The following is a 13,605-nucleotide window of genomic DNA, read 5'->3' as shown; positions in this document are numbered from 1 at the left end:
TGTCGACTTTGTGAACCCATCAAACATACATGCATGCATATAGGAGTACTTCGAAATTAGTTAACGTGTTAAGCAGTGGCGGAGCTTGGGCCGAATTTGTGGAGGGGCAAATGGGCTGGAGGGGCAAGAAACATGCTTTTAGTTTGATTTTAACTGGGCATATGGGCTGAATACTAGAAGATATTTGCTAACTTTCTCATGGGCTGGGGGGGGGGGGGGGGGGGGGGGGGGGCGATGGCCCAGGTTGCTCTCTACAAAGCTCCGCCACTGGTGTTAAGCATCCCAATGATGGCACGCACGTAATATCCTACAATTGTAGTAGTAGTAGCAGCAGCAGCACTAGTGGTGGCAAATAATGTTTGCAAATTACGGCAAGAGTCAAACTCGATTGATCATGACATGAAGACGATGCACTTGCACTTGCACTTGCACTTGCGTGCTACACCCCGGCCTATATGGCTATAAATACCACCCCAAGCAACCCAGGAAAAGCATCCCAAGCTAGCAAAGCCCACCTAGCGCTCAGCCACAAGCCAGTAGCCCAGTACGCTCTAGCTAGCTACTAGCGTTATCCACATAGCAATGGCGCCCTCCAAGCTCGCCCTCTTCCTCGCCATGAATCTGGTCCTCCTCGTGGCAGTGCATGGCTGCGGGTCGTGCGGCAACACACCGCCCGTCCCTGTCCCAAGCCCACCGATTGCCGTTCCACCGCCAGCTCCCGTGCCGTCTCCGCCTTCCCTCGGCGGCGGGGGCGGCACCTGCTCAATCGACACTCTGAAGCTGAAGGTTTGCGCCAACGTGCTGAACCTGCTGAAGCTCAACCTCGGCGTGCCGACGGACGAGCAGTGCTGCCCGCTTCTGAGCGGCCTCGCCGACCTAGACGCCGCCGTGTGTCTCTGCACTGCCATCAAGGCCAACATCCTCGGCATCAAGCTCAATGTGCCCGTCGACCTCGTGCTCCTCCTCAACCAGTGTGGCAAGACCTGCCCCGCTGACTTCACCTGCCCTAGCTGATCCATCCATCACAAACCATGCATTTTTTACCTGCATCGCATCATCGTCGTCGTCGTACTCGTACTTACAATATTTTCTCGTATCCGCATGCACCTATATATTTTCTCGCAATTACAATATGGTAGTATATGTCAGTCGCGTGCATGCATGGGCTCCCTCGCAAGTGCATGCATGCTTCAGTTAGTCATTCCCCATTATGGTATCTAAGTGCATGATTCAAGTATTTGTAAACGGGTATATGTACGTGGAATAAAATTTTGTTCAGGTTGTCTTTTTATTTATTTTTGTGCGGGTGTTCAGGTTATGTTAACTCGATCCGTGATGTGCCAGCTTGTATATATTGTACGAAGCATGATCAGATCCACAGCTCTTCACATGCGTTGGCTGCTACTTCATGTTTCTCATCGTGGCCACCTCTTCTTTCCTTTGCCAGTTACAAAAGCGCGGTAACGTTTTTAAGCTTGCCACGTGTTGGCGGCTACATCTTGTTTCTCATTGTGGCTACGAAGGTATTTCACAACGTACTGTTAGCTAAATCAAGGAAGGAAGAATCACTTAACAGCTTGGGGTACCCATATATCTGAAATTATCAACAAATATGAATCATATGATATCAAATATGTTGATCCATAAGAATGTATGCGTTAAACATATGCATACCTATTTATGTTGAGCATCAGATGTTTATGTTAGCATATAATTTGTGGCTCTCTTTGGCTGGGTATGACTCGAGAATGTTTGAAAAAAGTGAAATGATGAAATTATTTGGATATACATGTCTAGTACCAAACCAACCTTTTTTGGCAAATAATTAATGTACTCACATCATTTGGATATACATGTCTTTGAGGAATGGGTACGTCGTCTTCAACATGCAACTTTACGAATATGTTGGTAAAAGTTTACAGATTGCAATATAATAAAGAAACTACAACAAATCTGGTGATATTATTTTCATCTAACCAACAATAATATTTCCCATGCATAGTCTGAGTTAAACTTGTTCAACTCTGACTTTGGTATTTCTAGAAAAACATATATTTCGAAAAGGAGGAGCAATTTTCTTCGGCATCTACCAGTGACTTCTTTGTTCCGCTGTACCTTCCTCAATTTCATGATCATGTGTTACAAAATAGCCTACCTCGTTTACCTATTTGATCAATGGGAAATTTACATTTTTACCGGAGTAGGAGTGCTACCTATAATTATTTAATGTAATTCCATGAAATTATTGAAGGACATGAACTGTTTTCTTGCACTCTCACGTATCCCATACACTAGTTATGTAGGGGTTTTTTTTTGAGAAAGAATGCTTGTATTCAAACCACAAAAAAATACAAAGTCCTTGATCCATACAAGCACGCCCTAACACACGCACAAAAATTCGGAATAACAAAGAGTACCCTAAAACAACCAGTAAAACACGAAGATCGCATGACCTCTGAAGACCCCTGCAACACAAACTCTGACGATATAATCGCCGCCACGCTGCTCCTCCTTTTCTTCACTATCGCGCCAAAAATATAAGGACGCACATATGCATCCAACACGCATGCACCAGCCTTCGCCATATGTGGCTTTGAGTACCGATGTATGTGCCCCTTCCAGATGGAAGAGAACGAGGATCCGGTTCCGGCGCCGCTGTCTGGCCAACTGCGCGGGAAAAGCAGGATATCCCTCCAGCAACAGCACAAAGAAGGAGGAAGAAACGCAACAGGAAAACATACCAACGATGAGGAAGAAGAATCTCTGTCTCCACACAATCACCACTCATCTCAGGACCAACCATGCCAATGCCAGATGACCTCCAGACACCATAGCCTGCGACCTCGACGAGATCCGGGGATCCCTTATCCTGCTGGCTCCTAGGCGAAGGCATGAGCCCCGCCTAACCTTGAACGGAGCCCGAAGAAACTTATTCGGACGCGACGCCGCCGCAACGGCCTCGGCAGCGACTCCCTCAACCCTAACCTACTATGAACCCATCCGACGCACAGATCTGAAGTAAGTAGTTGATCCCTACTACTTTATTTATCTCAACATGCACACATGCTACCTCATCAACATCACCACCTCAATTCTCTCAACATGTATGGGAAATGTTAGTTATAAACAATATGAAAATCTCATTTCATCAACCTCACTAATTTTAGTACCCGCAACATTCATGGAAAAAATACTTACATTCTTTAATATTTGCAACTATATACTAATAAAATAATATAAATAATATGTATTTTTAGTTTCCATTCTCATATTCAAATTCGAGACAACAAAACCCATCAAAATAATATATTGCAACCAATTCATACAGCAACACACGAGTATCATCTAGTAATTTATAAGGTTTTCTTGTTTGTACTTCTATAATTAAAAGTTGCTGAAAATAACTATAATTACACTGAGCCCAGTCCCATAATTGTGGTCCTCTCTGCGCAAAATCCTCGGTACAAAATGGATACATGACTACTCCCTCCGTACACAAAAAATGACATTTTTTATGAACTTTTAAAGTTTTGACAACTCATTTTGTTTTTAGTTATTTGATGATAAACTTGAAAACCGTATGCATATATTTGTCTGGAGAAGTACTTCCGGAATATTGTTTTTTTGTTGTCACACACTTAATGAAATATAAATTTGCAGTCAAAGTTACATTTTGTGTCAATGAAAAAAATCACATTCTCGTGAATTAAACGAGTACAGCCGATAGGTAAATATGGACGAAGAGTGAAAGCCATTAATATCCGTGAGAAAAGGATCATTTTCTAGCTGACGTTGTTTTAGAGCGTAGGCGCTTGGCCGGCCATAAGAATGAGGCCCTTAAGTTTAAAGCTAGTACTAGTTCTAGAGTTTGCAGATACAAGCCACTAGAAGGCCATTAGAGCAAACGAAAAAGAAGGCAAGTGAAAATGGTTCGATACAAGCCACTAGAGCCAAAACAAGCGATGCAGCGCAAGCCACCGAGATTAGCCACTGGAGCTGATAAAGTCGGTTTTCTAGCAGATGATCCTGATGAAATATATCAGTTTTTGGAAGGCCATTTGCGGTCTTTCCTGTAACTTAAATATCAATCGGATACGGGCACACACTCCCTTTCTTGGATCTCAGATTGTCAACTCTCTAGTTAGCGTCATAGTATGATCCCTTCTTGTAGCAGTCGATTTTACTCAATTTTTGTACCGATATGTGAAATTTTGGATGCATCCACATTATTAATATCCTAGTACATCTCTCGACCACATGTACAGCTAGATATCTAGAGCTTCTCTGCCGAACTGATGGAGATCGACGTGCATATATGTATCCTGCTAGCTTGGCAACCCTGCCGACATGAAAAGATAATTATATATACTCCCTGTGAACACTTGAGCGACCATAAAAAACTACTCCCTCCGTAAACTAATATAAGAGCGTTTAGATCACTACTTTAGTTATCTAAACACTCTTATATTACTTTACAGAGGGAGTATATGGAAAGAGAATAATTCTGACCGGTAATACTCCCTCCGGTCCTTTTTAGTTCGCATATAAGATCTGACTGAAGTCAAGCCTCGTAAAGTTTGACCAACTTTATAGAAAAAAGTATCAACATTCACAATCTGAAATCAATATCAATAGATGTGTCATGACTTAAAGTTTCATATTGTATAATTTTAGCATGACAAATGTTGATATTTTTTTATATAAATACGGTCAAACTTTGTGAAGTTTGACTTTAGAGAATTCTAATATGCAGAGTAAAAAGAACCGGAGGGAGTATATGTTAGAAGTCCTGCACCGCACAGATTTCGAGACCACGACTACTTGCATGAATATATGGTCTATCAACTTGCGTGTTCCATGGATTGTAGGCAAACGACAAGCTAGTAATCCACCTGATAGCGTCCGATTGACGCGTGAAATGGGCTGCAGATTTGTCCAAAGAATCAGGAGTAACTGTACGTACGTAGAGCTAGCTATGGCTCTCGACTGATCGTGTGAAACGGAGAATAAAAAGGCCTCCATTGGCCACAGCATGGAGACGCTATGTTTGACCTAACAGCTAGTGTACTACATGCGTCCATATGCATCTGTAGCATATCTCTAGGGACGGAAATCCACGCCGTTGTTGCACCGCTCATTTTGCACTGAACCATCGGATGCGCAACGGCTGCTGCAAGACGACAAGTTCTTCTGCAAGGTCGGTGGGGAGCTGTCACAGTTGAACAATGGAATTGATCTCACTGTTGAATGAGTTACAACATTTTTTTTGTAGGTAGAATGAGTTACAACATGTTATACATATACATCCGTGGAGGAAACAGAATGCCGAGAGAGAAGGCACGCATGCCATGGGTTATCCTGAAGTTCAGGAGGCGACGTGCATCCGAGCATTCTTCTGTGCAACTATGTGTTTACATGTTAACACCCCCCCCCCCCCCCCAGCTGACCGGAACGCCGTTTAGTAGGACGTAACGGAACTCTTGAAATACAGGAGAGGAGACACCGCTACAGTTGTACTTTGGTGAACAAATCTCCAAATTGAGAGCTCCAAGGAACATGAAGAACGCGAGCTTCACCGAGTGCCACGCGATCATGAACGAAGTGTAGATCAATCTCAATATACTTCGTGCGTTGATGTTGAACTGGATTTGAAGCAAGATAGGAGGCGCTAATGTTGTCGCAGTAACAATTGTGCCCTGAGTAGGTGGTCGGCGCAACTCATGCTGGAGTTGCCGAAGCCAATGAGACTCGGGGACACACTTAGCCACACCGCAGTACTCTGCTTCGGCACTTGAACTCAACATGGTGACTTGCAACAGGAAAAAAAATCCTCACACGCCCCTAGCCATCCATTACTGTTGTCACTTTTCCTTTTACCAGATCGTGTGCCCTGGCACATGCACCAGATCGTGTGCTTTGAAACGTGCACTAGATCGTGTGCATCCCGGTGTAGCTGCTTCTGAAGATGCGTTCTAACAGTCCCGATGGCCGAGTGAGAGGATGTGATGTCATACGTCTGCATGCCCTATGCATCGGCGACGAACTCGGCAGCGAGGTCAGACGTCGGTTAGGCGATGGGCGCCGGTGAGCTGAGCGAGAGCCCCGCAATGTCGTAGCTATGGACGTCATTCGCATTGGCTTCTACGATTCACAATTTGCTTGCTTTGCTAAACAACGCACGTTAGAGCACTGGGACGCCACGACCTTGTCTCGTGCCAGTAGCTAATCCTGCAGCGCCACCTCCCACGACCTCATGTTTACTGGCAACAGCGCCAACGTGATCGACTCCCAACATGAGAACATTGCGATGGAGATTGTTAATCCGCATTGGTAATGACGATCGATCGAGGAGGTTGACGGGATAGATGATTTTAGTTTACGTCTGGGAGCCATGGATCCCACGTATTTGAATGGGTCGGCTCATTCAGGAATGCCGCGACCAGCACTTGTATGTCTCCATGATTGTGGCCATGGCGTTGGATTGCGAGTCGTAGCTGTGGTGTCCCATTATTTATGGGTGTGTTGGACAGGCTAAGAATTTCACGTCCCACACTTTTTGATCATGGATACGGCATGACGATACGAAACGGGGAGGCCAGATGAAACGGACAAAAACAACATATGGAAGTTCCTCATCAGATTGTGGGTTGATGTCTAGAAACACCAGGGTGGTTTTGTGTCAAAGTGCATAGCGGACTAAGAACATGAACCAATAGTAGCACCTCCTTTTATTTGTAGTTAATAGATGTGGCTGGAATTTTTGTGCAAGAAACGGACTCAAATTTCATTACAAACCCTTAAACCTGGCCTAATTTGGGAAAATTAGTCTGGAGCCTCCATGCCTCCTCTGAGTAGGCTTCTAGCGGGCGTCGCATGCTTCTGCTTTGATCCAAAGGGTGTCTGAAGCTCTAGGCGTGCTGTTACGTGGCATTGTTCTATTCCGAAGAGTGTCTAGAGCCTTAGGGTGGACTTTGAGTTGTTGGTTGCACATTTCTGGAACAGCTGGGAGGCACTCAGAGCCTCTGAGCAGACTATTAGCTCAAAGGCGCATACTTATGTACTAGCCCGGAGGGCATCCGGAGCCTCCGGTCTATGTCTCGTCGAAAGATGGTTTCAACACATGTTGCCCTGTCTTTTGGCAAGGTTGTCCTGGAAAAAAAATCATGCTCCAAATCATATTTTAAGGACAATGTCAACATGAGATTACCAACTTGAATGCTCTTGAACTTGACCTTCTCATGTTGTGCTCTTACTACCCTCATATTGTTTCGTCTCTCTCTATGGCTTTCAAAGTAACCAAATATCCATCAATGACGTCATCAATATTATGTAACATCAGGGAAAATCCACTATCGATAAATCACTTTGTTTCGTCAATCTCAAAAATACATATTTACATCTATGTAAAATGGCTTCATGTCCATACACAAGCTCATATGGAGTTGCGTTTGTAGCACCATGCCCTGAGATTCTATGTGCACATAAAGCCTCAGACAACACCTCATGCCATCTCTTGGATTATCTTCTATCTTCTTTTTATTGAGCTTGATTAGTATCTTATTGCTAGATTAAACTTGTACCTTATCTTAAGCATTAGTGTATGGAAAATAATTGAGAAATTTATCTTATATGATCCGGCAATTTCTTTCACTTGTATTGAGATAAACAATGAACCTTGATTCGCATTTTATGTATGAGGAATACAGAATCTTTGAATAATGTGCTAATTCACGAATTGAATTACCACTCAATGTGTCAAATTCTTGAGAATAATAATGAATTTTCCAAATCACACCCAATGCGTCAAACTACTTGGTGAAATAATCAATATCTACTAACACCCATCAGATGCCCCTTGGAAGAACAATAATGAATTTTCCAAATAAAATTGAATCCCCATCCTCTGTGCTGGCACAACTTGACAATAGGGAGTAATGTTGCAGCAGGAGCAATTTGAATATCAGACCAAAATTACAAGCTTCACACCATTTATGTTACTTATTAAAGGAATCGTCAATCATTATCAGTCAAAAGAATGCAACACACCGTAACAACCACTTTATCTTGTGCCTCGACTGAGTACCAAAAATGCCCCCATGTACCTCTCCCATAGCAATTCTAGCTTGGTCCTCATCAAAGTACTTCAAAATAATATGGTAAATATTCGAATGATAAAGATCATCATCAAATGCATATTTTGAAAGCCATCCGTCAAACCCTTGTGTCCACCTCAACTATAGGCTTCCTCCAAACATTGTGTTCTCCCGCATCAGATTTTTCAATAGTGGTCGAAGTGGTGTGCTCTAGTCCAACATTTCCAATATTGGTGAGAATAGCATAGAATATTGAGAAATGTGAAATACACCACGATCAATATGGTAACTAGATGCTTGTTGTGTCAACTCATTTGCTCTCATGTTTTCATATCGAGATATGTGAGCAATACTAAAGCAATTCATGGTGGAATTGTATCAAATATAAATATTTAGTGATTCATCAAAACATGGGTTAACCATGGATATTTGTTGCACTACAAATACCAATCACAAAAATACTTAATATGTGTGTGGCACCTACAACAACCAAAAGCTCAAAACCGGTAAACCAATGCTTTTATATTAGGCCTGATTGGTCGTGGAAAAATATCCTAAGCGTCATGAGGCTTGAAAAACAGTGCTAATGAGGACAAATATAAACAACACCAACACCTTGAACAATGCTACAAACTGAACCATGAAAATATAATCTTCATCTTACTAGAGAAACAATGTTAATACCAACATTCTGCATGTGTCAATCGGATGCTCAACAATAAAGTGCGATTTGGCTTTTCATAGATTTCGAACATTGATAAGTCAAAACATACTCAGTGAAAGCATAGCCCCACTTACTAGTTCTACCACTAATAAGAATTGGTCTATGCAACATATTTTTTTAACACAATATAGATGCATATGCTCATGCATACACACATACACTCAGCCCTTTGAACGCAGGCATGCACACCCTACCCCTATGACGGCACATCATCTTGAGATTGGCGAATTCGCCACAGACGCCTTCGTAGTTGGCGAGAACTTCTCCTCCAACTGAACGCACATTGCCGAAAAGCCAGAAATAAATCCAGAAAAATGCGAACATCAATATCAAGTCTAGGACTTTAACTCTGGTGGGATGGGATACCACTTTCCTCCTAACCGTCCAGCCATCGGTTGGTTCGTCTATGCATTATATATTTAATGTCATCGCTTGACAAGCTACTATGCAAACACTAGATAACGGATAATGTCTCAACTTTGTGCAGCATATTACAGACATAGTGCTTTTGTTACAACATTGTTGAACCGGTTAACAACAACAACAACAACAACAATTATTATTATTATTATTATTATTATTATTATTATTATTGTTGTTGTTGTTGTTGTTGTTGTTGTTGTTGTTGTTGTTGTTGTTGTTGTTGTTCAAACCACTTTTTTCACATTTTCTCTGCAAATGTGCTAAATAAACAAAAGTGTTAATGGGCCGACGCATGGAGCGAGTGGGGTGCATGTTTCCTCAACTATCTCATGTATTAAGGAGCAAGAGGGCTCATAGCCTCATACCCTCGGTATGAGCCACAAAGATATAGGCCACACTTGCCTCTAGCATTTATGACATAGGTTGTGGACCAATAACATTGGTTTTTTTTCGTTTTTGAGAGATTTTGGATTTTATGCAATTTTCTCTGGATTGCCTTTTCTGGTTTTCCTTTTTTAAATTTTAAATTTTTTATTTTGTTTTTTTCTATTTTCCTTTTCCTCTTCCTTTTTGAAAATTATATATATTTCTTAAAATAGAATGATTTATTCGAACGTGTAAACCCTTTGTAAAGTTTGTAAAGTTAAATTTATAACATAATACATATTATTTATAAAAAATGCACCAAATATTTACAAAATATTCAAATGTGTAAACCCTATGTAAGAGTTTGACATTGTGATGTTTTATTAATGCAGATTATCCTTTCAGTGCGAGGCTGCGTTTTCGATGATACAAGACACTTTGGTGACTTCGCCAATGTGTCAACTCCACAATTTTGATCCAATCTTCAGTAGGCGTTGTGTGAGTGCATGTGCATGGTGGTGTAAGTTTGTGCATGCGTACATCCACGTTGTAATCGGTATTTCTAAAAAATGTTTGAACATTTTTTAAATGCTATGTTTTAAAAAACATCCAAAAAATATTAACATCTTTAGATTTATATATAAACATTTTCTTATCATGTGGGAATATTTTATAAAATTATTTGAACATTTTTAAATACATGAACACTTTTCAATTATATTAACATTTAAAAACATAAATGCTAAAAATCTAACATCGGATTCTTAAGCATGGCAAACTAAATGTTTCTATTGAAAATTATATTATCGAGAGTATATAAATTTCCTTTAGCAAGCATGATAATCCCTAGCAAAAGACTGAACATGAGACAGATTTGCCATGCTTGCTATAGGAAATTGCTATTCTTGTGACAACATAACTTGCCACCTGAAGTGTTTGATTTGCCATGCTAAAAAATAGACGTTTGATTTGTGGACCATCCATTAAAAAATAAGAATTTTTTTTAAAAAAATTATGTTAACATTTTATTTATTTATTTTAGTCTGGTGGACAGAACTTTACCAGAAGAATTCAAATGAATGAGTTGTAACATGACAACAATACAAAACCAGTTACGTGTGGTCAATGCTCTTGTGGGTGGGCCCATGTGGTGGACGACGCGTGCGACTAGTATTGCCCGCCAACGCCATCATATAGATGTGACCGGTATGGGAGCACATTGTGGGTTTTAGATGATGGTGGACTCCTCTGAAAAAAGAGATGATGGTGGGCTCACAACTTGGGGAAGCACGACCGAAAGCCAAATCCCATATAGCGCCTTAAGCGGCGGTTTTAGTATCTTTTGCAAATCGGTGAACACCCTCGATACGGAACGGGCCGGCCCAGGTAAGTCATGAAGCGGGGAAGTTTGTCTGGGTTTAGTGAAACTTCTGCAAGCTTCCCAAACCCAATTTTTGGAAGCTTCTACAAGATTTGGTTGGGTTATATCTATTTTTTCTAAAGCAACTTTTGTTTTGTTTTTATTTCATTTTTTTCCTCCTTCTTCTTTACAAATAATTGAATTTTATAGAAATTCTTCAACTTTTATAAATTCTTACACTTTTCTCAAATCCTAACAAAATTGTTTTCAAATTTCATGAACTTTTTTTAAATCTGCAAGCCATTTCAGTTATGCTAACTTTTAGTGAACTTTTCTCAAATCAACCAAAATTTTAGGTTTTGGCAATTTCAATTCTTTGAAAAAGCATGAACTTTTTTAAATGTTATGAACTTTTTTTCGTTTTTACTAACTTTTTTTAGTGAACTTTTCAAACTTCATGTTTTTTTTTCAAATTTATGATTTTCTTATGGAAAATCCCTTAATTGTTTCCAAATTCATGATCTGTATTTTCCAAATTCAGGATCTGTATTTTCCAAATTTAGGAACACATTTTAAAATTCAGAAACATTTCTTAAATTCCTCAACCTCTTCAATTTTGTGAAGATTTTTCAAATTCGTGAACCTTTTTTTCAAATTCAAGAACTTTTTCGGATTTGACAACATTTTCTTGAATTCAGGAACTTCTTTATAGCACGTGCTCGCAAGGGTAAAACGCTAGCAAGCAGCCCTGCATAGAGATGGATCAAACGAGCCACATCGTATGAGAGCTAAGGAAAGAGCACTTGTATGGCGAACTATATGGGCTACATGCCACTAGGGGAGCGTGTGACCACCAGTACTCTCTTCGTGGCGCTTCAGGCGCCAATGAGGATGAAAAACGAAAAAAAGTGAAAGCACAACCGGAGGGCAACAAACGTTTCCGCGTGTGGCCAGCCCAGTAACATGTTTTTTACCCTTTGTTCTTTTCTCCGTACTATCTCTAGTTCTTTTTTTCGTTTTTCATTTTAATTTCCCTTTTTATTTTACATTTTCCTTTTTTGTTTTCCATTTTTTACTTTCATGTCTTATTTTAAAAAAATAAGAATACTAAGAACTTTTGAAATCACATGAATATATATTCTGACACACTTGAGAACAACCTGTCTAAAATATATGAACTTTTTTCACAATTATGAATATACGCTATTGCCTTTCATATGTAGGAATATTTTTTTTGCAAATACATGAACCTTCTATATTTAGACACAAAATATTATTTCTTTTTATATAAATATTTGTCTACGTATTATATATTGATATTGAGAGGATTTCTAAAATTAGTAAATAAAAAAATTTGTGAGAAAAATAAACTCATTTTTGCATTTTATAAAACAAATAAGTTAAATGGGAATCACCATTTGCTGGCATAATTATATAAATGGATTGTTGACCTAGTGCTCGCATAGTTGCCACTTAAGGTGGTATATAGGGGCTTCCAGGCACGAGCGCTCTACCAAACGAGTTCTAAAAACAGGAGACGAACGGTCTACCTTATCTCAGCTAGCCCTCCATTATCATGGGAAAATATCCAGTGCTCCAATCGTCTACTGCTTAAAATTTTGAATTTAAATGTTTCAATTTTTTTGATATTTTTTATGAATGTTCACTAGACATGTATCTACAATCAATAGAGATGATCCAAACTCAAAATATACATTGGGAAACAAAAAAGAGAAATCTTTATGTGAATAGTGTCATTTTAGCCGAGTTTGTCTTTTTTGTTTATCAATGTAAATTTCGAGTTTGGATCTGATTTAGAGGTTATGGACACATGTCCCATGAACATTCATAAAAAAAATCAGAGTCTGTTTGAAACTTTTGAAATTGCTTTTTTACACATTGGAACACGGGAGCACCAAAGTGTTGGGAGCAGAGGATATTGTCCCCCATTATCATTTAGTTAGATATAAAATAATTTTTGTATGAATATTTTGCATGCATGCATGTGAAAGTAAGCCACCGAAATAGATATAGCTGCGGATTAATATGGTGGTATCTCTATTTTCATGTAAATTAATTTGTTAGCTTGCAAACTAATATAGTGATATGTAGATAAAGTGGATATATTTCTCACTTGCACTATATCTTAGTTACCAAGACCTTTTTGTATCCTTATTACCTAAAATTGCACAATGTCTAGCACAAAGATTTAGTATTGAAAGTGCACACTTTTATTAGAACGAAATTGCAATCTTAGGGTGCATGATTATTTATTTATTTGCGGGAAAAACTCGATCTATTCATCAAACTTTATGGCAGTTTAAAGATCATCAAAAGTAACAAAAAATGCATTCATGTCTGTAGACTACCTAGCGACGACTGCAAGCACTGGAGCAAACCAAAGGTGTGCCTCCATCATCAACCCTCCCTCACAGGAGATGGGCAAACCTTGTTTTAGTAGACAATCAAAAAGACGTCATGCTAAGGCCCCACAGGACCAGCACACCAGAACAGCAACCGTCACCGATGAAGAGAAGCGTAGATCGGAAGGACGAATATGTAAACACACGAACATGGACGAATGAAGACCGGACCCACAGGGATCTACCGATGAAAAAACACCGATTGAATCATGCATT

General features: G+C 39.9%; 1 protein-coding gene across 1 annotated transcript; it reads left to right on the top strand.

Moving 5' to 3' along the window:
• Window positions 1-504: 504 nt before the first annotated feature.
• LOC123108471 (cortical cell-delineating protein) lies at window positions 505-1,291 on the top strand. The gene has a single exon (XM_044530252.1). The coding sequence runs from the start codon at window positions 583-585 to the stop codon at window positions 1,012-1,014; it is 432 nt and encodes a 143-aa protein (XP_044386187.1). The 5' UTR covers window positions 505-582; the 3' UTR covers window positions 1,015-1,291.
• Window positions 1,292-13,605: the final 12,314 nt, after the last annotated feature.

The sequence above is a fragment of the Triticum aestivum genome, chromosome 5A (assembly GCF_018294505.1).
Source record: "Triticum aestivum cultivar Chinese Spring chromosome 5A, IWGSC CS RefSeq v2.1, whole genome shotgun sequence".
NCBI classification, from domain to species: Eukaryota; Viridiplantae; Streptophyta; class Magnoliopsida; order Poales; family Poaceae; genus Triticum; species Triticum aestivum.
This window is presented reverse-complemented; position numbering and strand designations above follow the sequence as displayed.